This window comes from Strigops habroptila, chromosome 7 (assembly GCF_004027225.2).
Source record: "Strigops habroptila isolate Jane chromosome 7, bStrHab1.2.pri, whole genome shotgun sequence".
NCBI lineage: Eukaryota > Metazoa > Chordata > Aves > Psittaciformes > Psittacidae > Strigops > Strigops habroptila.
Genome location: NC_044283.2, coordinates 17,784,424 through 17,810,146, shown reverse-complemented (window position 1 = coordinate 17,810,146; position 25,723 = coordinate 17,784,424). Strand labels below are relative to the sequence as shown.

At 37.2% G+C, this 25,723-nt stretch overlaps 1 protein-coding gene across 7 annotated transcripts in view; it reads left to right on the top strand.

Annotated features, from left to right (window-relative positions):
• Nucleotides 1-25,723, top strand: part of KCNIP4 (potassium voltage-gated channel interacting protein 4) — a 418,997-nt gene that overhangs the window by 347,447 nt on the left and 45,827 nt on the right. For 5 of the 7 annotated variants that reach the window (XM_030492530.1, XM_030492529.1, XM_030492528.1 and 2 more), the window contains exon 2: nucleotides 22,079-22,203. In XM_030492530.1, the coding sequence (XP_030348390.1) occupies nucleotides 22,079-22,203 (125 nt within the window). Of the gene's footprint in view, nucleotides 1-17,316; nucleotides 17,419-20,990; nucleotides 21,186-22,078; nucleotides 22,204-25,723 lie in introns of those variants that run through there. The other 2 variants (XM_030492526.1, XM_030492532.2) reach the window with 2 other exon arrangements.

Here is a 25,723-nt window from a genome sequence, read left to right as displayed (position 1 = left end):
GGTTTATCTTTTTTCATATTGCAAGTAACAGCGAATTCTTTTATTCCTTCTTCTGCAGTTGCTGCTGTTTGCTTTATGCTCAAGGAATTACTGCTTTTGTGTGAGACAATATTGTAGGGGTAGGATCTGTGTGTGCTACTTGCAGGCTTTGATTTCCTCTTGCGTGGTTCTTCAGAAAAGTTAGAGCATTGCTGAAACATTCTTACAAACTTCACACTAAGTGAGATTTCAACAAATTCTAACAGTATTTCAGAATATTATCTTAAGAAGCTTGGGCTTCTGATGTACCAAGTCTCAAATGTGTCACCCACTACAAAGAAGGCATAATCCTGATCTTTAGGCTACATTTGGACAGAATTTTCTCTCTCACATGAAAGAATTACTGACATTGCTTTGAAATATAATATTGTATACAATCATCTCTTAAAGAAGCCTTTCAAGAATAGAGAGGAGCCCTTTTTAACATACATTTTCCAGTGAAGTCAATTTTAAGTAAGCAGTTGTTAGAATTTCATTTATTTAGCTGTAATGAGCCCTGCAGTGTATAAGGCAGAAAGATAAAGTGTCTACAAATCTGAAAAAGCTCACAATCTAGAACGTATTAACTGGTAATTTGAGGGGAGAAAATAACATGTTTCTTTTGCTTTTGTTATGAATTCACTTAGGGGATATTATATACTAAAGTCAGTTTAGGAGGGTTTTTGATAAGAGTGGTGGAGTATCTTATTTAGTAGCATCATTGTCTGAGTGAATGAAATGAAAATATCAAATGCCAAATGAGGTATGTTAGTCCCACAGATTTGTGTAAGGAACGTTTAACAACAATAGTAGATAAAGTTTGAACAAAGTGTGTGATTATTAATTCCCCAGGTGAATATTCTTAATATTTTGAAGAATATGATAAAAATCACATCTGAAAAAATAACATTCCAGCTTAGAAATACCATCAGAACAAAAGCTTCACTGGCAAATATGCTTCCTTTTCTTTGATACGTCTTCCCCGCAACCATGATTAAAAGATAAAATTATTTTGAACAGCATGGTTTCAAACAATGCTTGACTCACAACCAAACAGCAATTAGGAATGTATTTTCTATATATAAATGTAAACAGTTGTTTATTTTGGTACATGTATTTTCTATCTGCTAATGATAGGTATTTATTTTCATTTTATCAGATAGTTATCCTGCCTGACAAAAGAAACTGTAACAACCCTGACATCAGTAGGACCCTAAAGGCTTAATCACTTCCTGCTACAGCTCTGCTAGCGGGAGCGATTTTTATCCACTGCTTTCTCATAGCCATTTGTCACTCTGGGGAGATTATTGTCCTCCCAGATCTATTAGCTCAGTCTCAAAAATAAACCACATTAGTGTAAACAGTTTCAATAGTATTTTGTTAACATGTCTTAGAATATATATGTGTTGAGTAATGAGATTTTATTTTCTAATTAACTGCCATAGAAGTTGTGTCACTGGTTACTCAAGGCAAGAAAAAAAAAATGATAGATATTGATTTGGGGTATAATGTGCCTTGAAAAGTAACCAGGTTTGATCTCAAGAACTCATTACACTATAGTGTAACAAAACGCTGCAGTAAATTGGTTATTGATTCTGAAACACTGACTGATGCGTGATCAGGCTGCTTTCTCAATGCTCTTTATCCTGTTTCCTCCTCCTCTTTTTTTTTTTTTTTTTTTAATTTGTCAAATATGTGAAGTTGACCAATGCTAGTGCTATAGATGGCAAAAGCATTACAGTTTTTAGGTACAAGTATTAGAGTGTAAAGAGCTTCTAAAAATCACTAATTATAAATAGAAGTGACATTTTGAAAAAAAACCCCAATGTGTTCAATTGCTCAAGCAAAAGTATTACCAAATATCTACAATTTTTTTAAAAAAAAAAAAAAGCTTAATTAGTTAGCATTAATATAGCTATCATTGATTGTTCTAAAGAGTTGCCAAAAAGATTGTCAAAGATGTTTTGTTAGGCATTTTTTTTCTCAGTCAGTCCAAGCTCTTTTTTTAGAAGGTGTCTCAAAGGAAATTCTTACAGCTGACCCACTTCCTGAACCTCAGTAATTTCCTGAAGTTTCAGGACCCAGATTTCCTTTACAGGTAATTGCAGACAGAATGATATAAGCTTGACTGTATCATTGTCTAATGGAGTGCAGCACTCAAATGGATTTGACTGTCCAGAGTGCCAATTCCGACAGATTGTTTTCCCTAACCATAAGTGATCTGGAAGAAAAATGAAAGGAAGAGAGTGCTGCTCTACTTTTCTGAGCTGGCTAATAAACCTCCTTGTGACACAGGTCAGCAAAACAGGCATTTTCTAGGAGGTTGCTATCCTACTCACAGGATCAGGCTTTAATGCAAACATTCCTGATGTAACACCTTACATTTAGAGTAGCAACATGAATTTAAAAAGCATGCTTATATATAAATAATCCTGTTTGTTTTGTTGAAATTAGTATTTTGATTGTTTGAGTGTGTTTACTCTGGGGTTTGTATTAGTATTTTTATTGGGTTTTTTTATTATTTCCAAGGACACCAGAACCAGCAGAGATTTTATTTCTTAATAAGAGAATGTACGTGTTAAGTCACAAAAGTCATCATTAGAAACTTGTTTCAGAAATAATATCTGAAACAATAACTGCTCCTTATTAAACAAATCTGATTTTTGTCAGTGTTCTATAGCTCACCAGCAACACTTTGTTCACTGTCTCCTAGAGGACCTTTGAAAACTGTTGAATTATGCATTCTTTAGAAAATACCAGCTGGTGTTTTTATGCCCATTTTAATATAATTTTTTTTTTTTTTATTTCAAAAGAAATACTGAGGAGAGTTCTTTCTTTAAAAGTCAGTAAAGCCAACCAGATAGAAAAGCTGTTCTGTTGCAGCCTGTTAAAAAATGGTAAGGAAAAGTTTTGAAAAAATGCCATAGTTGGAAGTTACTGTCTGAATCAGGAGCATGCTTCTGTATTAGTGACAAGGAATTCAGATTAATTCTGGATTTCTTTTTTAAATTTGTACTATCTGTGAATAAAATTAGTTTAATTGGATGTGCATGGGTTTTTTAGAATGGATTAAAATTGGACCCTTCTCTTGCTATTGCTTCTTTCAGTATATACTCTGACACTGAGTTGCTATCATTACTCTTTTAATACCTGTTAGATAAAGTGAAAATTATGGGTCCTTCTGTAAGTATTGGTAGTGCCCTGTATTAAAAATTCTGTTATATATAATTTTGTCAATACACATTCAAGACTAGAAATGAAAGATACAAATAATTTTCCACTCTGTTATCTTATTGCTTTGGTTGTCCTTCCCAATCTTTAACAACTGACACCAGTTTTAGTGTTTCTCTTCCAAAGCTGCCTCTGTACCTTTTTACAGGCTACTTACTCTATCCATAGTAAAATCCTGTGCTCCAGTTTGCCAATCCATTGCTCTCTCTTTTAACTCATTTCTAAAACCTACATCTCATATATTTTACTTAATTTAAATACATGAATAATATTTTATCATTTTCTGTATTGGGTCACAAAGTGAATGATTTGGATTTGGGTTTTTAATTATTTTCTTATGTGCTTTTCTAGATACAGAACTTTTATGCAAGAGTTGGCATTCACATTTTCTGTGCTCTACAGTAATAGTAATTAACCATAGTTTCATGACTGTCAGTGCAGAACACCAAAGCAAATGGCGTGTAATCATGTATTGATCTTCTTGAATGTGGATTTTGTTTAACAGAATTCAGGATTTGTTCCATTGAGTTAAAATCACACCATGTTCTATATAAAATAAGACCTACAATGAACTATTTATTATTTTCAGATATTTCTTGGAGTTAAATTACACAAGTGAGAAGGACTGCAAATAAAGCAGTACTACTTCTGCTTGGATTTACTTTAGACCAGAAAAATCAAGTGCTTTATTTAAACGTAAAGTGAGAATTGTATACCAAGGGCTGTCTAAGTATTTCTTTTTATTTGGTTCTTTTTAAGAAGTTACTACAGACTTGCATATCTACTTATGATATGTATTTTTTTGTGTCTTAATTAGAAAGTATATTACTTAAAAATGTAAAGAATTCTGGATTGTTTTAGTATGACCTAAGCATGTTATGTTATGTTTTTATAACTACATATATTTATCCATATATTAATATGGTTACATCTCTGTCTGCTCACTTGATTTTAAACTGCACAACAAAAACCATTTAATTTTGCAGTTAGCATTTTAAACCATTTGTCTCCAGCAGGTGACATCAGACAGCTGTGCTATTTGGGATTGTGCATGTATGTGTAAGAATCCATAATTAGTTTTTTTATTTCTCTATTGTGTCTGCCTTATTTACATTGTCTGAGAGTTATTGCTAAGTTCTCTATACTTCACACTTTAAAGGATTAGCTGTGGCTTCTAGTCCGAAGTGGCATGCTGTGAGCGCTCTGAAGAAACAACATGAAATTACTACTTTGTATAAAATGTAGCTTCTTTGTGTTCCACTGGGAAACAAAGATTTGAAGAAGTCTTGAGGAACTCAAAAGGAATTTCAGTTTATCCTTGGCAAAAGTTTCCAGCTGTTCCTGAGAGGCTGAGATAGGTGTGCGAACGGGGTGCTGGAAGAGAGCAGCATGAGAACAGTTGCCAAACCATAATAATAAAAAGTCTAAGGCATTTTATTTAACTGCAGTCAACAGTGGAAGCGGACTGGAAAAGAAAACTAAAAAACCTCATCAAACAACCTATCAGAGCTTTCTGTAAAAGAAAGCAGCAAGTGCATTTGCTTGCTTTTAGGCCTACTGAAAACCAGTACCCAGTAGGAAAATTTACTGTAGCATGGCAAGACTGTGGTTTATCAGGATGCCTATGGAATCTCTCTCATTTGATCAGATTTGCCCTGGCAAGAACTCCCAAATCAATAACTGTTGCTCTAATGGGACTTTGCAAATACATTTTTTTATCAGTGGTAGGACATTTTGGGGCAGGGGGGTTCTTTACTGGGAGCTTGCTGCTTCCTGTTTCCTGTGTGCTAGCATTACGATAGCCAGTGATCTTCCTACTTACTCTCGCGTTTAGTCACTCATAGATTGATGCTTCTTTGGTTGCTCCTTTTAATGCAAGCTGGCATGTGTTATCACACAAGGTTACTTTACTCTGGTTTAGCTGAAAATTTTGAACACTGAATGGAAAAACTTTTAGTAGCAGGGAATGAAAAAGACAGGGATTTTATGTATAGCAAGTAAGTTACAACTGATTTATATCAGGATCTCTCAAGTTCAAAAGTCAGCTGTATTTCTGCTGATTTATGCAAATTAAGCAGGAGAAAAATAAGACACAGTATCCTCTTCAACAAATTATGACTTGTTTGGAAACAGCCAATTTAAAACATAAGGATTAGGACTGTGAGAGCTGTGGTTCCAGCACATGTTCTTCCTTCACAGTTGAAAGCTCTGTCAGGCTGTGTAAGAGTTTGCTCATTGTGGCTCATGACAGAGCACTGTAAAGCCTCTTAGGCACTTCTTTCTGTTCAGTAGCTGCCACTAGTCTTCCTCCTGTTCTTTCTAGTAATTGTTTTGAGTTTTTTAAAAATATTTTGTTATTTATAAACATTCTGTATGAGATTATTGCCTAAGAATCAGAGTCAGCTTGGATTTATTGCAGTAGATATTATGTGAATGTAAATTATTGTCTTTGTCCTCCCACACATAGTGGGACCTAAGCAACTAGTAAATAGAGGACGAGCCATTGATAAAAGCAAAAATAAAAGACAAATATAATATAAAGCAGTGCAGACTTTAAATGCCTTTATTCATGCCATTCACAGCTCCCCACGTTTCTACATAAAAATTCAATCTAGTTGTAGCTCAATGCACAAATATAAGAGTTTAAAGGGATGGCTAAAGAATGTGGTCCAGTTGTGATTCCCTTGTGCATGCAGAGATATGAGAAGAGTGAAATTCTTAGCTAGAAATTCAGAGAACTGGGTGATGAAATGCTGAGGTCACCAAGGGAGCAAAAGGGAGACATCAACCTTATATTAAGGTAACTAGTCTAAATGAATTATGTATAGTTAAATTGTGGAGAGTTTCCACAAGACAAGAAGGGAGTATTGCTGCAGGAGGAGGGATATGGGGAGAGAAATTTGAGAGAGATGTTTATCCAGACCACATTGCAGCAAGCAGTAAGTTTATGTCAGGGCAAGACAACTATCTTAGCAGCAGATTTTGAACAGACTGCAGGAGATACTCACTAAGACTAGAAATGTAATAAATGCACAAGAATTGAGAACTGTAATATGAAGGTTATGAAGTGAAATGGAAGCTGCAGGCGAAAGAGATGAAATTGGGCACTAGCAACTGAAAAGCCCTGCGACCACAGAAAACTGCATGTTTTAATAATTTGCAGGAGGATGTAATCAAACATCCCCATCTGTTGCAGCAGTTTATTTCTTTTATTTTGCAGCCTGAGTTGCCACAGGGAAGACTTGTAATCAGCATCAGAATGCTGGAGTCAATGTTTGTGTGTCTATTCATGTATGCAAGTGTTGATTTATAGAGAAAAGTATCTTTTAAAAGCTGTTCAAAAACCAAAGGTTTAAACACTTTTCAGTAAGTGACCTTTCTTTTATATTTCAGTATTATTCCTTCCTTAGGTCCTTTGCAACAGTTAGCAAAAGCATCAGTATGGAAAGCCAGAAGTTAAAACTTCTTTCCTAATGCTTTTGTGCAAAGGTTTCAAAGTTCCTTTGTAAGCCAGATTTCATATCTCCTTGTTCAAGCAAAAAATTGCATTATGATTTTTGGCTGGTGAAAAGGACTTTGATCCAATTGTCCTCAGAATTCTCTGTGAATTAACCAGCCTTTTAAATGTTGCAACTCATAGAAAAACTAACAGAAGTAGATTGTTTTGATTTTTTTTTTCACATATCTATTGCATGTGTTAGATAAATTTCATTGTTAGAATAGTGTATAATCTAACATTTTTCAGGCTGTTGTTAATAATTTTATGAATTTGCTAAACATCAAATCCTTCAGCTGAAATAGAATAGATGCCTTTCAAAACACTGATGAACAAAGCTGACAATTGCTTTCAAGTCTCAGAAGGTAGCTTGGAATACTTCAACTTCTCTCTTTTGCAAGGATTAGCAGGAGAAGATTTTTTGTCTTCCTGACATGGGCAGGGACACCTTCCTCTAGACCAGGTTGCTGAAGACCCCATCCAACCTGGCCTTAAACGCTTCCAGGGATGGGGCATCCACAGCTTCTCTGGGCAACCTGTTCCAGTGTCTCACCACTCTCATAGTGAATAATTTCTTCCTATTACTTAAATCTACCCTCCTCTAGTTTAAAGCCATTCCCCCTTGTCCTGTTACTACTTGCTCTTATTAAAAGTACCTCTCCAAATTTCTTGTAGGCCCCCTTTAGGTACTGGAAGGCTGCTATAAGGTCTCCCCGGAGCCTTCTCTTCTCCAGTTTGAACAAGCCCAACTCTCTCTGCTTGTCTTCACGAGGGAGCTGCTCCAGTACTTTGATCATCTTCGTAGCACTTCCTCTGGACTCGCTCCAACAGCTGCACCTCCTTCTTCTGTTGGGGACCCCAGAGCTGAACGTAGTACTGCAGGTGGGGTCTCATGAAAGCCGAGTAGAGGGGGAGAATCACCTCCCTTGACCTGTTGGTCACACTTTTGATGCAGCCCAGGACATGGTTGGCTTTCTGGGCTGTGAGCACACACTGAAGCCAGCTCATGTTGAGCTTCTTGTCAGCCAACACCCCCAAGTCCTTCTCCTCAGCGCTGCTCTCAATCCATTCTCTACCCAGCCTGTGTTTGTGGCTGGGATTGTCCCAATCCAGGTGCAGGACCTTGCACCTGGCCTTATTGAACTTCATGAGGTTTGCATGGGCCCACTTTTCAAGACTGTCCAGGTCCCTCTGGATGGCATTCCTTCCCTCCAGTGTGTCAACTCAACCACACAGCTTGGTGTTGTTGGCAAACTTGCTGAGGGTGCACTCAGTCCCACTGCCCATGTCACTGATAAATATACTGAACAGTGCCAGTCCCAGTACTCTGCACTTTCCCCCCAGTTCTGTGATGTAGAAAATGAGGTCATGGCTCAGCACTATGTGAGCTTTGGCAGCAACTTAGGCCTAAGCAGCTCTCACTTTTCCACGTTAACCATTCATTCTTGTGCCACCCGAATACACCGCTGCCCCTGGCATGTAAACAAAATTCTTGGCAGAGCCGTGCTGTCAGTTGCATCAGGAAATAGAACTAGATTTGCAAAGGAAAGTGCTGTTCTTAATCAGTGTGATGTTGTGATGGGAATCAGTATCAGGGAAGAGAGGACTAGCTAGAGACCCTCAGCTCAGGGAGCTGGGGTCTGCCATTGTATCGCAAACTTAGTAGGAAGGGAAAATTTTGTATTTTTTGTACTTTGTAAATTATTTAAACATTATTTCAAAATGGTGCAAATGCATCCTATTATTTTACATTTTTTGCAAATATGTGACTGCTGAATTTTAATAAGCCTTTAAACGTATTAAATTTTTACCAGTTCAGATCTTATATTCATCACTAAGGAGAATTTGTTGCTTCTAAGTGGCATCTTTAATTGTGATTTGTAGAACACTAGTGAAAAATTGACAGTATTTGAACAGTGCTATCCAGGTCATTAATTCTTAAACAGAGATTAATTATAGTCTCAGAATGCAATTGTAGTCGAGATGGACTAGAAGACTGAGCAGAATTTCTGCATTTCTGCTCAAGGTCGCGTTTGTGTAACAAGTTACACACCGGTTCTTATGGAGGACGGAATTTGCAAGAATGTGTTACTTCTAGCTGGTCTGATCACAAATCCGTCACATTTACCCATTCCTCTAAAATTCATCATGTGCACTATGTAAAAAAATACTAGGTATTTTTAATTAACTTAGTGCTTGCTAAGGCTGTCATCTGTGGCATACTTAGAAGTGGTTTTCAAGCTGGAACTACATACAGTTGTAAAAGCTGCAAAAGCAGCTGCATCATTCTTAAGGAAACCAGAATACTTGAAATAAAACACTGCTCTTATTACTTTGTTGATAGGAATATGGTGCTTTATCTAACTACGTTAAGTAATTTATAGTAACTCAACTCTACCAAGGAAAGGTAAATGAATATCATGTTATACTTGGTTTTAAGGCTAGTTGACCAACAGGAAGGACTTCATATTTGTCCTGGGGAGTGAGCGAGCGGCTGCGTGGTTCCGAGTTACCGGCTGGGCTAAAACCACGACAATATTCTTTTCTTCTGTTTACTCTTTTAATTAAGCATTTAATGGATGGCACTGGTTTTGGTTTCTTTAAATCTCTTTGCAAAAGAAAAGTGTATTCTTTATTAATTAGTCATACCCCTTTTCTGTCTTGTATAAAAATGCTGTTTTTATGGGAGCAGGATACAGATCATCAATGAAAAGTAGAGCATTTTACCTCGAGACTGACAGCTTAGCAACTGAAAGCTATCAGTGTGTAAGACTGGCTTGGTGTCTTCTGTACAAGGGTGAAGTAATGTCACTATCACACCAAATCAAAATGAGCTTTATTCAAGCCACCAAAAATTGCAGGAAAATGTTAGCAATCCAAGTATGGCATGTAAAACTCAAGCTCCAGACAAATCCTACTGAACTCTGTGAAAAATCTGCTGTTGACTTTGAGAGTGGGTTTGGAAGTGACCTAATCCTGAATGATCTAGGTCAGAGCTGGCTCGCTGCGTGGTCCAGCAGAATTGAAAACTATGCACTGGTTTTGTTTCACTGTTTTGTGAAAGTTCTCTGAGCTGTCAGCGGGACATCCCTCCTAATAACTAAATCCATATAAAGCATTTAAAAAACGCATTACAGTGACAGTCTAGAGCACTGCAGGTTAATTATTTCCACTCAGAGTAATTGGATAATAGTGCGAAAGCTATGAAGGTATACTCCACAAATTATTCATTAGAAGCATCTCTTTCTGGTCTTATCTAACCTTCCTCATGAGTATGAAAAGACTTTCCTCCACAAAGTACAAACATGCTTGTTAAGGGATGCTATAATATATCCCATGCGCATGATCTGGGGGAGGCACAGGCACACACTCACCCTCCAGCAACCAGCACCAGACATGTGGGCTGTGACCTGTGGTCCCACTCCAGCTGCTAGCACTGAGCCCCTCACTCACACTAGACCCCCCAGTAGCTGGTTTTCGGGGAAAACACCATTCCCAGCCCAGTGGCTGGGGTCAAGATCCCCATTCACTCCAGTGAGTGGCACAGAGTGAATGGCTCCAGTAGCTGACATTATAGGCAAGGGGTGCCCACAGCCCCAGTCTGACTCCAGCTGCTGGCCCTTTGGCAAATGTAAGCCAAATGTGTACATGTTCACATACACCATACACACACTTTAAATAAGAAACTAAATATGGAGGTAATAAACATTTGAAAGGTCTCTCAACTAATTACTTTTTCATTCTATTTCTGAACTCCTCTTTAACATTTTTACCTTTTTCTTTCTCTGCTGAACTCTTTCATTCTAGCTCATCTTGTATCACTTTTTATTTTTTAATTCTGTGCACCATATACTACATTCTTATTCAAGTATTATTTTCCTTTCAACTCCTTTGACATACAAACCTCTTCCCTCTAATCTGTCTTCTTCCTAGCTCACCACAAGACAACTAACTTTCTGTTGATATAATTATTCTGTGATCATCTATATATATTTCAGTTAGTTAAAAACTTCTATGCTCTTCTCATAAACAACAGAAGGCAATAAAATGAAGGAAAATACATAGTTCAGAGTACCAATTAAACAAATCTGGTTCATTGTACGTTCTCTCATATGCTTACATGGTCCACTCCAAATGAGATTTTTTCTAAAGAAAGCAGGTGATCTGATATAAATACATTTCCTGTCATAGCCGACCAGCTTAGTTTTACACATACTCTGGGAGTGTGTGTGCAAGTATATTAAGTGGTATTAAATGAACAAAGTAGTATTGAAAGAATAGTATGTTTTCGATCTTTGCACTGAAGGAACTCTGCAATTTTCAGTGTTTATGCTTCTGGAGATGTTCATAACAGTTTTAGATAATGTTTGCATTAAACATTTGCATAGAAAGTGTTCATAGCATAAGCAGATTTTCAGGTTGAGATATCATGGGAAGGTGTAGTCTGAATAATAAAGGTGTATTTGGGAAATTTAATGAAGACTGTAATGATGATAGTGTGGCCGTTTCTCTGTTTTATATTTTTTCTACGTTAACACTTCTCTACTCTGTTTCTTCTCTCCTGTGATACTAGCTTTTTCCATTCTTACTTCATCCTTTTCCATTTGCCAATCCCACAAATGCCCAAATGTAGTTACTGGTTTTGACAAGACCACTTGTTCCTTGTTCTTCATTTTTAATCCATGTTCAAGTACTAATCGTCTCCAGACTTCCCAATTGACTCTGACATCCAATTTGTTGGTAGAGAAGTGTGGCTACCAACTCCTAATCTGTGTCTGCCATCGGGAGGCTGATTTAAAACAGTATGTGCAAGGGAATTTAAAGTGAAGGAGAGTAATCTGACTCTTGAGTGTTTCAAGGTAGTCCCTACTAAGGTATGACTGCTATCCACTTTTTCAACTCAGTATTTTCATGGCTTGTCCTTGTAGCAGGTCTGATCTGGTTTATAGGGCTTTAGTGTTCTATGAAGCTGATAGGTATATTAGGTGATGAAAAACAGAAAGTTAGCAGCAGTGGAGGAAAAATCACTAAAAATACATATGTACAGGCAAATGAGATTGGTGAGAATGTTTTCGTGGTTTGTCAAAAAATGCTGATGTTCTGTTGAGTAGCCTACTGACAACTCACACAATCTCTCAGCAGGTGTTTCCAAAGCACTGAGGCTGGGATTTATAAATATTTATGTTGTACATCATTTTATTTAATTCCCAGACTCGCTACACAGAAGGAACACGCATTCTCATTTGGCTCTCTTCCACAAGTGCTGAACTGTGAATATGAAATCTGCACTTCATTTTATATCACTTGCCTCTCCATCTGTGCTGAACCATCAGCAGTTTAGTAGGGCTGCCAGCTCTTAAGGCCCTGGTAGAAATTCCACTGTATAACTAAAATTGAGCGTAAACCATTATGCTGAGAAAAACACTTCGTGCATTTCTTCTTTTGGTTTTCAGAATCTTTGTAATTTCCTATCAAAACTTCTGATTTAGCAAAGTGCCTTGTGCAGCTTGGCTTTCAGGTCTTATACTAACCCTCTTCCAAAAAGGTCACATTCAGAACTAATACAACATGGGCATTTTTCCCATTATTATGGGAAGATACATAATTCTGTAGGTGAACAAAATACAGATTCCAGAACTACTGGGAGTTTAGCTGTACTGTAAAGACATTGGATGTGGCCAATGGATTGTGGATACTGCTGCGTAAAATGTTGAGCGAGACTTAAACAGTGGAAGCTCATCTGCTGTCTTTGCCAAATAAGGGATGGAGACTTTGAGAAAGAAGAAAAGTAAACAAAAGTAAAAAAAAATGGAGGGAAGAAGAATGGGGAGAAAAGAGGTAGCTTTACAGGTGCCTTTTCTCTTCCACTGGCAGTGAAGGAAGAATTTCTTGAGAGAACTGTTTCTAGTTTCTGAACTTCCTATTAAATAGGATGATTGCCTGCCTCAAATGCTCGTTTTAGTACTCAGATAACTGCTTACTACGCTGACACTTTACCACCCAATTCTTATTACAAAAAGGCAGCAATGAGGCAGAAGGCAAGGCAAGAGAGTGCTGCTTTGAATAGAGGGCATTTGATGCAGGCAGAAAAGGCGGGCAGGACTTTGGGGCCAAGGGCAGCCACAGCACAGTCCTTCTTGTGCACTTAGTGGGGATGCGAGACACATCTATCAATCAGCCACATCAGCAAGAAGTGGCCTACCTGCCCTCACTTTCATGCTGACTACAAGGAATTTGCAAAGAAAACTATCACGTTTAGAGAGATACTTTGCTTCTGAAAATCCTGCAAAAATCTCTTGGCTTGATAGACTTTCCTGGAGAAGTCTCACCTCTCGCTGTACTAACAGAGCAAAATGTCATGTATCTGTCTTTCTAAATCAGGGATCATATGTCTGAAAAAAAGTAAATATGTAAAGAGTTAACATAGCTTAGGAATAGATTTATATGATTAGGAATATATGGTCATTCATAAATCACTTATTATTTATAAATTATATTTTTTTTATATTCTGTCACATCCTTTTTTCCTAATATTTTAAGGTCTTTTATGACTGTATTCATTTTTTAATTAATGAGGAAACATTTTGTGCTTCTTTGTATTTTTTTGTAACAAGCAGTATTATCATAGAATCATAGAATAGTTTGGGTTGGAAAGGACCTTAAGATTATCTAGTTCCAACCCGCCTGCCATGGGCAGGGACACCTTGCGCTAAACCATGTCGCCCAAGGCTCTGTCCAGCCTGGCATTGAACACTGCCAGGGATGGAGAATTTACAACTTCTTTGCGCAGGCTCTTCCAGTGCCTCACCACCCTGACAGTAAAGATCTTCTTTATATCTAACCTGAACTTCCCCTGTTTAAAACCCACTACCCCTTGTCCTGTCACTACAGTCCCTGATGAAGAGCCCCTCTCCAGTACCCTTGTAGGCCCCCTTCGCATATTGGAAGGCTGCTATGAGGTCTCCACGCAGCCTTCTCTTCTCCAGGCTGAACAGCCCCAACTTTCTCAGCCTGTCTTCATACGGGAGGTGCTCCAGCCCCCTTATCATCCTCATGGCCCTCCTCTGGACTTGTTCCAACAGCTCCATGTCCTTTTTATGTTGAGGACACCAGAACTGCACACAATACTCCAAGTGAGGTCTCACAAGAGCAGAGCAGAGAGGCAGGATCACCTCCTTCGACCTGCTGGTCGTGCTCCTTTTGATGCAGCCCAGGACACGGTTGGCTTTCTGGGCTGCAGGCACACACTACCAGCTCATGTTGAGCTTCTTGTCAACCAACACTCCCAAGTCCTCCTCCACAGGGCTGCTCTGAATCACTTCTCTGCCCATTGGATCTACATCAGCCTGTCATCACTGTGCTGTTAGACTGACTAGGTCACACACATAACCAAATATGTTTTTTAAGAGTAACAATTTAGAAAACAATTCTACTGACTATGAGTATGCATGACACTCTCCCTACTGAACTTTTAATAATGAAATGGTAGTGTTAGAGTTCTCTAGTTTAAATATCTGTAAATCGGGTTTAAGCCATTGATGCATTTATTAGTTCCAATTACAGACAGAAATCATGCTAAATAGCAGTCACTCCTAAAGAATGTCTGGTGTGCCCAGTGTCTACATGCAGCACATGTATCAATACAGCAGTACCTAAATATGAGAATACATAAGCTATGCTCCAGTTACAGAGTGTTTAGTGAAGGCGAGGTGCCTCTTGGGACAATTGCCCACAATTCCAGGTAGTGTCATATAGAGATGAGTTCTAGGACATTCCCACAATGAATTCTGGGGAAAAGTGTGTCTCACAGTTTAAATTTCATTGAAAAGAAACAGGTTATCAAACCCAAGAGCAAGCAGCATCAGTTAACTAACCTAAATTTGAAGAATCTTTCACACATAGCCCAAAAGAGTTTCTGCCTGATTGGACTGGGAATAACAGCTATGAAATTTCTAGTCAACCAATGATTAAAAAAAAAAAAAAAGTCAAGAAGGGTTTGAAAAATTTAGCTGCTTCTGAATATTTGTTTCAAGGCTAAGAATTACTGTTATTCTATTCTAAAAGTTTGAAGAAAGCAGCATCAGTCCATCATTATCAGTGTGTTGGTGCTTCTGTCTTAGATTAATTATCTTCTTAATGGCCATAGCTTTTTCCTCAACCTGTTTCAAACTGAGGAAATAGCTACAGAATTCACAGAAATTATTACAATATATCATCTTAACAGTTTTAGTGTTTCAGCATGTATTAAACACTGACTCAGCATAGGCCCAGTGCGAAACGTGTTCTCTGTATTAAATAGTCCTTTACTCAAGAAAAATCACATTGAAAGCTGTAGTGCTTATCCACACTTTCATGACAGTGGACTGCAATGGCTGCAGAACAAACTGACTGCAGCCACTGGGAGCAAAGTTTCCATGCTGCTTCCTAATGCTGTGAGAAGGTAAACCAACTCCTTCACCTCTGCCCTGATCATAGTGTCAACATCTTAAATTAGCTGCCAGAAGTGAGTACAAAAATTATACTGTCCTCTTAAGTTACTCCTCTGATATTACTCTCTCCCATATATTTCATTTTATCTTTGACCGTGATCATACCACTGCAAAGGCCATATGATTTGCGTTGAATTCCAAGAGCTTTTATGTGAGCATGAAAGTAGCAAAACTGTCTACTCAAGGCTTTGAGCTTCAAACCTTTGGAAATAATACGACCCTTTAAGTTTTGCAAAGCACTGTATACATCTTCAGTAATTACATATGTTGTGGACCTATATAATTATGTAAGTAATACATGGACATTAAACCTTTGCAAACCTTAAATTAATAAGCTAGAAGTAGATATTTCTAGATCATGTCTATGCTAGAAGAATTCCTAATACAAAAAAAAATCTTTGAGAGAAACAGATTTCCTTTGTGTTCAGATACCTACAGTACAGGATTAGTGTAATACTGCAGACACTGCCAGCTGAGACCACAAGGTATCCATTTAAAAGCTCAGGTTTTGTTCTCAAACTAAAAATATGGAATTTGAGATACCCATCGGATCACAGATTGTCTTATTTTTTATGCATTTATCTGCATAGCATTTCCAAGTTGAGCTGATAATTAAATGCTACAGATAATAAATGTATTCATTCTTATTAGTTGTATTAAAAGGTTTTCACATTTCCAGAGATGGCCATTTAGGTCCATCTGACCTTGTGCTGAGGCTGGATTGTTTCATCCATTCACCAGAGATGCTGTTCTCCCAGAGGCAGAATTTGCCTAGTAATAGTTGATTTTTTAAGGCTGTAGTTGAGTCTTTCCCGGTTTTGCCCGTTTGTTTGATTTCATTTCCCCCAATGTTTTACTCATATACAAACTGAGTAATTTTTTTTTTCATTTACAAAGTTAATATCCTTGAAGCTTTCTCACTTTCTCCTTCTGTTCCCAAATACAAGTACGTACTTTCTCAAGATGGTTTGCTGACAGAGAGGAAACTATTCTACATCATGTCACTGACACCAGTATTAAGCACAAGTGCAATAGTGGGGATAACCCAGGATTATCCTGGTGACTGTGCTGCTAGAACAGCAACTTTCAGTCACGTCTTTCATTTCTTGCTCCATCTGTTTTACATGCCTGCTGCTGTAGCAAGAGCCATGGCAGAACAGCTTTTATGCTTGAGCACATGCAGTCGATATGAAAAGTGCAGGAGTTGCATAATATCCAGACTGAGCTCTATCTTTCTCAGAAACATAAATCATTTACTTAACTGTTTTACAGATTTACAGATACAGTCTGTCATTTGCAGCAAATATCCCTCCAGAAAATGCTTGCTTCTATCGCTGATTTTGTATAAAACGGTTAGTTGGGCCTCACAGGCAGTTACTCTGACAATTTCCTTCACAATAAATAAAAGTAATCGTGTTCACCTGCTTTATGGCACATGCACGTTAACTATTCAGCCGTGTCAGTATTTAAGGATGAAAGTATAAATAATACTTTTACATATATGTAGAATGTCAGATACTAAAGAAAAGGGAGACTGGCTACACATCATGGTTGACATTTTAATATTCAGAAAAGGCAAAAGTACCAGGTTGGTTATTACAGTTGCCGAATGAATTATATGAGAAAACTCAGCTGTGGAACTAGAAAGCTGCCAGAAAGGACAACAAAAGATCTTTGAAATTTTATTTGGTTTTGGTTTTGTTTTCCATATTAAACTTCAAATAGACTTGATTTAAACATCTTTTAAGTATTTTAGCTTTAAAATTTTTGTGAACTCTCTTACCTTGTGTTATTTCAATTTCATAATCTGATACTTCTCTGTTAGCTGTTTTGAAATGGGTTATAAGAACTTTACAAGAGATGCACACATACAAAAAAGAAAAAATCCCCTTTATTGGAAAGATACAAAGACAAAATAATTTTGTTGTCCTGTTCAGAAATTCTGGTTGCCTTTTGCAATTCAGGATGGCTGCCGGCTGTTTGGCCTTTTCGCATCAGGATTCTGCATAATGATGAACTCTGCAGCATGTACAGAAGTTGTTCTCAAGCCTATGTTAACAGTCCTGATAATATATTTTTTAGGTTTCCTCTACGCTCAGAACAGTGCCAAACGCAGCATTAAAGAGCGACTTATGAAGCTCTTGCCCTGCTCGGCTGCCAAAACGACATCTCCTGTTACTCAAAGCAAGTTTTATTTTTCATTTGATTTTTTTTTTTAGGTTTGCATGCATCAAAAGTTATACTTTCATTAACTGCTCATTTGAGAGACAAGATATCTGCTGAAGTAATTGTATGCTCTATTGAGGTTTTAAATAAAGTGATGAACAGATTTGTGGGCTGGTAACAGATTTGTCCATGCAGAGCAGTATGGCAATATACCAATGCCAGGGTCTGCTACATAGGAGCTGCTGGGTTGGCACGTATGCTCTGGAAGTGATTCACTGGTTCAATTAAATACCTGCTCTCAGTGTATTTGAAAAGTGGTATCTTTTTGTGTACATGTGTGCATGTGTCTGTGTGTGCTTGCTATCCAATACACAGGATAGTATCAGCAGTACTAGTCTGGGAGGAAAGACTTGGCTCTGCAGGGTTTGACTAAATCCAACTATTTAGGGAATGGGACTTAAAGTCTGTGTTTGAGAGAAAAATAATGAGATAGAAAAAAACTTATGTGAATGTGGAGATATAGGAAAAGCACACTGACACTGCCTTTAATGTCTTGATATGCTGTAAGGAAGTAACATTTCTCTGGGGTAGCTAACAGATAAAAACAGGGTGAGGGAGGGAGAGAGAGTGAGCCATACAAAGATACATAAATATATGTATATATACCTAGAGATTAATTTTAGTCATAAAACCAATGTCTTCCTATATAAATTGGCTACTATAAATGATTTTAAAATATCCCTGTGCACCCAATTTGGTCTAGATTAATTTGGCTTAATTCTAGGCACTAATCTAAGCACCTAAAATTAGAAGATCAGTGATCCTTGTGGTTTCTATATACTTCTCTGATAAAGCGTATCAATTTAAGGTAAAAAAAAGCCTCCAGAAGCAGTTCCCACATCCAGTGAATATTGGAAAACCCAAGGCAACTTGGCTATGAACACATGACCCTATTAAGTGCCTAGACCTCAGTGGTATGGATCTAGGCTTTCTTTTTGCTATCCCACATCACTGCCTTTCATGCTTCTCTAGAGAGAAGACAGTGGCACTTGCTTTCTTTTCTAGGTGTTTGAGGTCTCAAAGATGAGGACTAAAGATGTGATTTTTTTTTTTTGTGGTGGCTTCAACTGGTATGTTTTATTTGAAAATAAGATAGCTTAAACTGGTCCATTATTGTGACAGCCGGTAGGAATTCATTATGTAGAAGTTGCTTTCAGCTACGAGACCTGAATAATATAGCTTTAGACTATAAAAGGAATCACAGAATCACAGAATGGTTTGGGTAATAAGGGGTAAACCCCACCTTGCATTAAATATTTCATACTGGAGAACCAAGAGGTAAAAACAGATTAATTCAACAGTTTTCCCTGTACTTGTCAATAATGAAGTGCTTTATTAAGTATGAATGTTATACTAAATGAAAATATTACATTAAATAAGAATATCATTGTAGCCACACATTGTTATTATACCATTTTGACATAACGTGATATTTGATTTCTGCTAGCATGAAAGAAGCAACATGGTAATGTACTAGGAATGAAGCCAGCACAACCTACAATAACAGCCACATAATGTGAATTCCTTAGAAATTCTAAGGGGAATATTTTTAAAACAAGTACTTTGTTGAAATATAAATAGCATGAATTTGCACTTCTGCTCTTAACTTCTATGAATATATGCAGACAAAGGTTACCTGTGATTTAGCCTAGTAAAATTAAACTTAAATCCATCCTTCTTTAGCTAAATGCATGTGCTAGAGATAGGACTAGACTCAAGAATGGTTTTGGAAAGGAAAAGCATGTGTGCATGCAGTTATTAGATAGATTGTGGAGCTATAATTTGGGTTCCGTGCAGGCAAATGCATGTGCACAATTTTTACAGATACGAACTGAGGCCTGGCTGTGGACATGCTTCTCCAGCTGTCATTATTTGAAGAGTATGTGTGCTTTTTGCACTGCTTTTTCCATTTTGTTCTTTAATGAATAATAAAAGGTTCAAAGCATAGCTCCTGTGGCAAATACATTAAAACCTGTCCTTACTATTTAGCTAGAACAAAGCTACTCATTAATGAAATCAGTAAGAATATTTTGTTCAATATATTGAGTGAATAAGAACGTTTCTATTTTTCAGTTTACATATGTTAGCCTTTTATAAAATAAATTAAAAAAAGAACTCTTAACTTTCTTAGGCTGAAGAAACTACAGAACTGAAATAACTAATTTTGCTCTAATGCCATATAAATCATTAATGCTTGGAAGTAGATATATTTTCACACATTTTCACTGTATATTTTGAGGGGGTTTTTTCCCAGCCTGGATAATGGTAGCCATAAGTGTGAAGAACAAACTTAAAACCCTGCAACTTATGAATGCTATAGTATTTTAATTGGCATACTTGGCACATTATAAGGAAGATTATGGTGATTTTATTTTTTGATTATTTATATCTCTCAGAGTCTAGAGAAATAGAGTGTGAAAAGAGTGTTATAGAGAACCTTTTAATTACAGAAAGACATCATCACCACACTGCAGTCTACTACAGTATCACCATATCATTAAAACACTATAAAAATGTTTATTGCTAAGGAAATGCCAGACATTGTTCTCAGCATCACATTGTCTGGCCTTTAGCCTCATATTCAGTATTTTGCTTCTAGAAAATCTTGTAAATGTCTCTCTAGGTAGCCAAATGTTTCACGAATGGATGCTTAGGGAGCTCATTTCCAGTTAAGTCGCCTTGTGTCTAAACAATGGTCCATTTAAATTCCATATAACTCTCGGAATATAAAATACAAGTGACTTTTCAAGTATGTTTATTCTCAGGTGGATTCTCTTGCTAATTTAGAATAAGCACTTGCTGTTGACTTGCAGTTGACAGTATAAAGAATATAAAAAGACTAATCCCTTAAAACATGATGGAAAGGCTTTGAGAACTGTGCAAAATAAACCCTGGATGTTTTATGCAGAATTAAAATGGGGCTCAAGAACTTTGCTACACCTTCCATGAATTAGGAAGACAGTTTCTTAGCTTTGGAACTACTTTATTCCAAGTTCATCTATAAAGGCAGGACCTCTTTGCACATCAGGATTTCTTTTAAAGAGAGCTGAAATTTTTTTATAATCTTGCGAGTGCAGATACTGGCCCTTCAAAACAATCATCAGGCATCATAAGGTCAATTAAAGTTGTGACAGTTGCTGGTTTTGTCAATAGCATTTAGATTTGAAGTTTTCACAAAGATCGTAGTGGTCTATGAGTCACGTGAGGTAATCCGTAAAGAAAAATGAAAACGAAACATATTATAGTTTATCCATAAACCGAAAAACAATGGACATTCTGATATAAGACTGTGTGTGACACTGAGATCATCCAGGTTACACTAAGATTATGTTCCTGAGATGAGTGCTAATAGCAACGTCTCTTTGCGGGAGAAGAGACAAGGACATACAGTTTTGTGAAGATTTATCCAAACAGTTTACATATTATGATTATTTCTGTTTAAAGTGTGTTCATTTTTTGTTTAGCTGAACTATATCTTCTGATGCCAGATTTCTCCCAGGCAGCTGAATGTTATTATTATTGCCTTGTAGCACAACAGAAATACGTGAAGATGTAAGCATAATACTGTTTTAATGGAGTATCCTAACATTGTGCTCTTATGAAAATTGAACTGAATAAAACTTATTTTAAGAATGCAGAGTCCCACACACTGATGAAATAAAATACATATCTTCAGCACTGTAGAAGTGACAATTCAACATGCTGTCTCAAGTTACATTTCTATAGTAAGTATAACTCTTAAACCATAATAAGGCAGTGATTTGATTAAATTAGTCTGGAGTACTACATAATAATACTGGAAGTACTTAAGATGGATTCGCACATTCATATTTTTATCAGGTGTATGGTTGGCACCCTATAGAAAAAAAATCATACTGTGAGTTTCTTTAGCTATTGTATTGAACTTTCACATTTAAAACACTACCTGGAAAAAATGCATTGCTATCTGTCATTGTTTTAGGGCTGCACTCAACTATAAGCCTTGAATGTGAATAACCACATTCTTATTCACCTATTGATGAGGTCAGTGAAATCATCTTGTTCCTCACTTAGGCTGCTCACCACAAATAATCATGTTTGCCTTAAAGGTTTTGTTATACCATAATCAAAGTAAGGTTTACCGTTGAATGTGCAACATCAATCTCACATGCTTTCCAAAGCACAACTTCACAATAAAAAGAGAACACTGAAAATCGCAGCCTGATCCAGGGAATTCACATCTATTAGCTAACCAAGGGAAAATTTCTAGTATCCTGGAGTCACTGAAGTTTAATAAAATTGCTCTCTTTGGGCAGAGGGTGATAGAAATAGAAAAGTCATACTGAATGTGTCATGCATGCCCTTGCAGAATGTTGGCTTTTCAATTTATTGCTGTTTGTACTGATGTGATAATATCCAGACCACTGGATCATCATTGCTGTTCCCTGTTCTGTGCCGCCACAGAAGCAGCTTAGGTACCCTTTCCCTATGAGTGTAAAATGAACATGTCATTTGTCTTTAAAGCTGCAAAGGCTGTTCTGTTACTTAACTTTTTTTTTTTTTTTCCTGCAAGGATTAGAGATTTCTGTATCCTGTATTTCTTGTTGAGCTTTCCTTCTCCATCTCTTGTATTCTGCAGACACTGTAGAAGATGAAATGGAAATGGCCACAGTACGACATAGACCTGAAGCTCTTGAACTTCTGGAAACACAGAGTAAATTCACAAAGAAGGAACTTCAGATCTTGTATAGAGGTTTCAAAAATGTAAGCACTTCCTTTTTTAATTTGCCATCTGTTTACCAGATAGGCCACTGCAGTTCCATCAGTATAAGAATAACTGGCAGTGGAGCTCATGGGATCAGTAGCTAAATATCGCATGTCTAGTCACGTGAGGAAACAACCACTCTGCAACAGCTGCGTTATTTAATGACCAAAAGATGTAGACAAATTAGAAAAGTATCCAGAAGAAAATAATTATAATTTAGTATAATAGGACTTTGTTCAAGGCAGATGGAAAATTGTGTTGAGATAGTTTGTCTAAAAATGCAATAAAGGGAGAGAACATAAGTCCTGAAGAATTTGTTCAGTAAAGAGGAAAGATTTTGAGTTTTGTGTTCACAGTAGCTATCACAAAAAGTAATTGGTTTAAATTGCACTAGAGGGATCTTTTGTCAGGTGAACAGCAGTAGGTGACTTCTTTAGTCCTTTCTAGTTCTATAATCTAAATCTATAAATTTGTTTGATCCCTTTACTAGGAGTCATTTATTGCAATATATGATATGTGCACTCTATTGGCAGGCCAAATGTTTTTAGTTGGCAGGGATCCCCACTGAGGACCTCAGTACATGGGTATAGTCTGCCTCCTTTTCCAGTATGTACTTGCTGTCCTGTGGTGCTGGGTTTGTTGTTGACATGTGAAGCATCCGTGGTTAGAACAGCAGAGAAATAAGATGCAAAAACGTTTTAGTAATTAATATTAAATTCTGGCTCTATACTAAAACGAAGAGCTGCCCTGTTTTTATTAATACTATATATTAAAAAAACCCTGTTAAAAAAAGGCTTTTTCTCTCTGTTTTACTCTACTATTTTTCATATGATTAACAATTAAGTAGGATATTACACGCAAGTAACATTGGTTAGAAAATACTTGATATTAAAAAAATGAATAATAGAAATTGCTTGTGAATAATTTGTGTGTAATCTGTGTACTCAGTTGTGAATACTGCAGCTGTGCTAAGGTGCTAAATCTTCTGCTGAGCTGAAGGTAAAGGTGAATTTAATTGCATTTATCACCTTTAGATTTAGTTTTTCTTTCACCCTTACAAAAGGGTTGCCTTCTTGACCTTGACATTTACTATTCAAATGAAACTGTGTAACAAAGTATAATAATGCTAAAAAGACAATAAAGCTCAACTGTGGAATCAGAAGGAATATTTTCAATAGCTTGTATAAGGACAAGTGTGAATCTTGCAGAATTCTTAGTTAACATGTATTTTGTAATGAAAGCAAGCCATGCAAAGGGATGTTTTAAAAATACATTTTTATTGGAAGCTTACAATGCGAGTAAAATATGGAGTCACTTAATGTGTCCTGTCTATATATCATCCTCAGTTCCAGAAGGTATATAATGTTGGCATGTTAGTGATTAACAGTGATTGCTCTTAAAAGCTTTTCATTTCCTCAGGGTACCAGAGAACATTCCCCTGCTAATGACAGTATTCCCTAGGCATTGCAAATCATTAACTAATGTCCCTAATTATCTAAGGCAAAAAGGTACAAGGTATATTGGATAAAATATGCCTTCTGTCTGTTTCTCTAAGAATAATTTTTAGAGTCTCAGAAATGAAGGACCTTCATAATTCTCTGCGTAATATGAGGTATGGAAAAAAAGAATAGGTTATAAGGAAATATTTTAATTTATTACCTTTTTTACCATTTTTTGAAAAGAGGAATCCAGCTGTTTATATGGTTTTGTGTTCTAAGATGTAAGTTCTAATTACATCAAAGGAGTGTCTATGGTAATACGTAGTAATATGTCTTTATTCAGGTGTTTCATTTCCTTATCAGTACATGATAATTCAAGACATGCATGTATAAATATCATTGACTATTTAAAGTTAATAAGCATGATCTTCAGGTTTTTTGTATTTAATATAATTGCAAAGTTATCAATTACTTTCAAAAATGCTGTAAAGTATGCCAAAGGCTAGTGAGTCTTATAAAGCAGTTTAAAGACTTAGTCTTTAGCTGAGAGACTTCAGAAATGAAGGATTTCAAAACTTTCAGTTGAGTTCAGGTTTGGTTTTTTCTCATATTTATCAGTTTCTACTGCAAAATTTGGTGCTAGATCACAGTTCCTGCCTCCCCCGACAATGATCAGTCACCCACTTCTGCCTGTCACAGGCCACATCCCTTCCCATTCCTCTTCTTTCAGATCCAGCTGAATGATATCCTACCAGCTGAATATCTCCTCCCCTGTATGTTTTACATGTGCGTTTCATGCACCAATGTATGCTGGCGGCCACCCAGATAGAAAGCAGCTTTGCTTGTTGAGCGTGAGCCAGCAATGTGCCCTTGTGGCAAGGAAGGCAAATGGCATCCTGGGCCACATTAGGAAAGATATTGCCAGCAGGTGTAGGGAGGTGATTCTTCCCCTCTGCTCAGCACTGATGAGGCCACACCTGGAGTGCTGTGTCCGGTTCTGGGCTCCCCAGTAATAGAGGCATCGGCATACTGGAGAGAGTCCAGCGAAGGGTCACAAAGATGACTAAGGGACTGGAGCACCTCTCCTATGAGGAAAAGTTAAAAGCTGGGTGTGATCAGCCTAGAAAAGAGAAGGATCAGGGGGATCTTACCAACATGTAGAATCATAGAATCACAGAATGGTTTGGGTTGGAAGAGACCTTCAAGATCATCTAGTTCCAACCCCCCCTTCCACTAGACCAGGTTGCTCAAAGCCCCATCCAACCTGGCCTTGAACACTTCCAGGGATGAGGCAGCCACAGCTTCTCTGGGCAACCTCTTCTAGTGTTTCACCACTCTCATAGTGAAGATTTCTTCCTAATATCTAATCTAAATCTCCCCTCTGTCAGCTTAAAGCCACTCTCCCTTGTCCTGTCACTAGCTGCCCTTGTAAACCTTTAAAGATATTTTCATCCATTTGATTTTCCAGTGTAGGCAAATTACATGCCAAATCCAGAAAAACGTAATTCAGGCAGAAGGAGCACAGGGTCTCAGATAGCATTTGCGTGTATATGTACACACCTGAAAGCTTTACAAAGTCTCAGATCACACTGTAGTATAGCTGATGCTCCAGTACAGCTCACATCTCAGCTGATGTGGGAGTAGAGTGTAATTGCAGGAAAGGCCAAAAGATCATTGAAATGCCTGTCATGACAATGGCTATTTTGGTAGCAGTCAAGGTCAACATTTAAAATACAGGAGGAGATACACTAGAGAAAACATAAGAAGATGGGACAAGCACATTCAGATGACCTAACACCTATTATAAGGAAAAGCACCAACTTACGCCTGTATTTGGTGATTTAGCCGTTCTAAAGTTTCTATACTATCCTTGAAAAATGAGCTTAACAGAAGTCCTAAGCCCTCCCCAGGCTCAAAAGGTTGACCCCAGCACTTTGGTTTTATGATCTTCCTGCACTCTTGTTGATGAATTGTTGCTCAGCTGCCATCACAGTAGGACCTCTCCATTTTGTATTTGGCTTCCTGTCTTCCCATTTCTTGTAAATTGAAATTGTGATTGCTGCAGTCATTAACCTTTCAA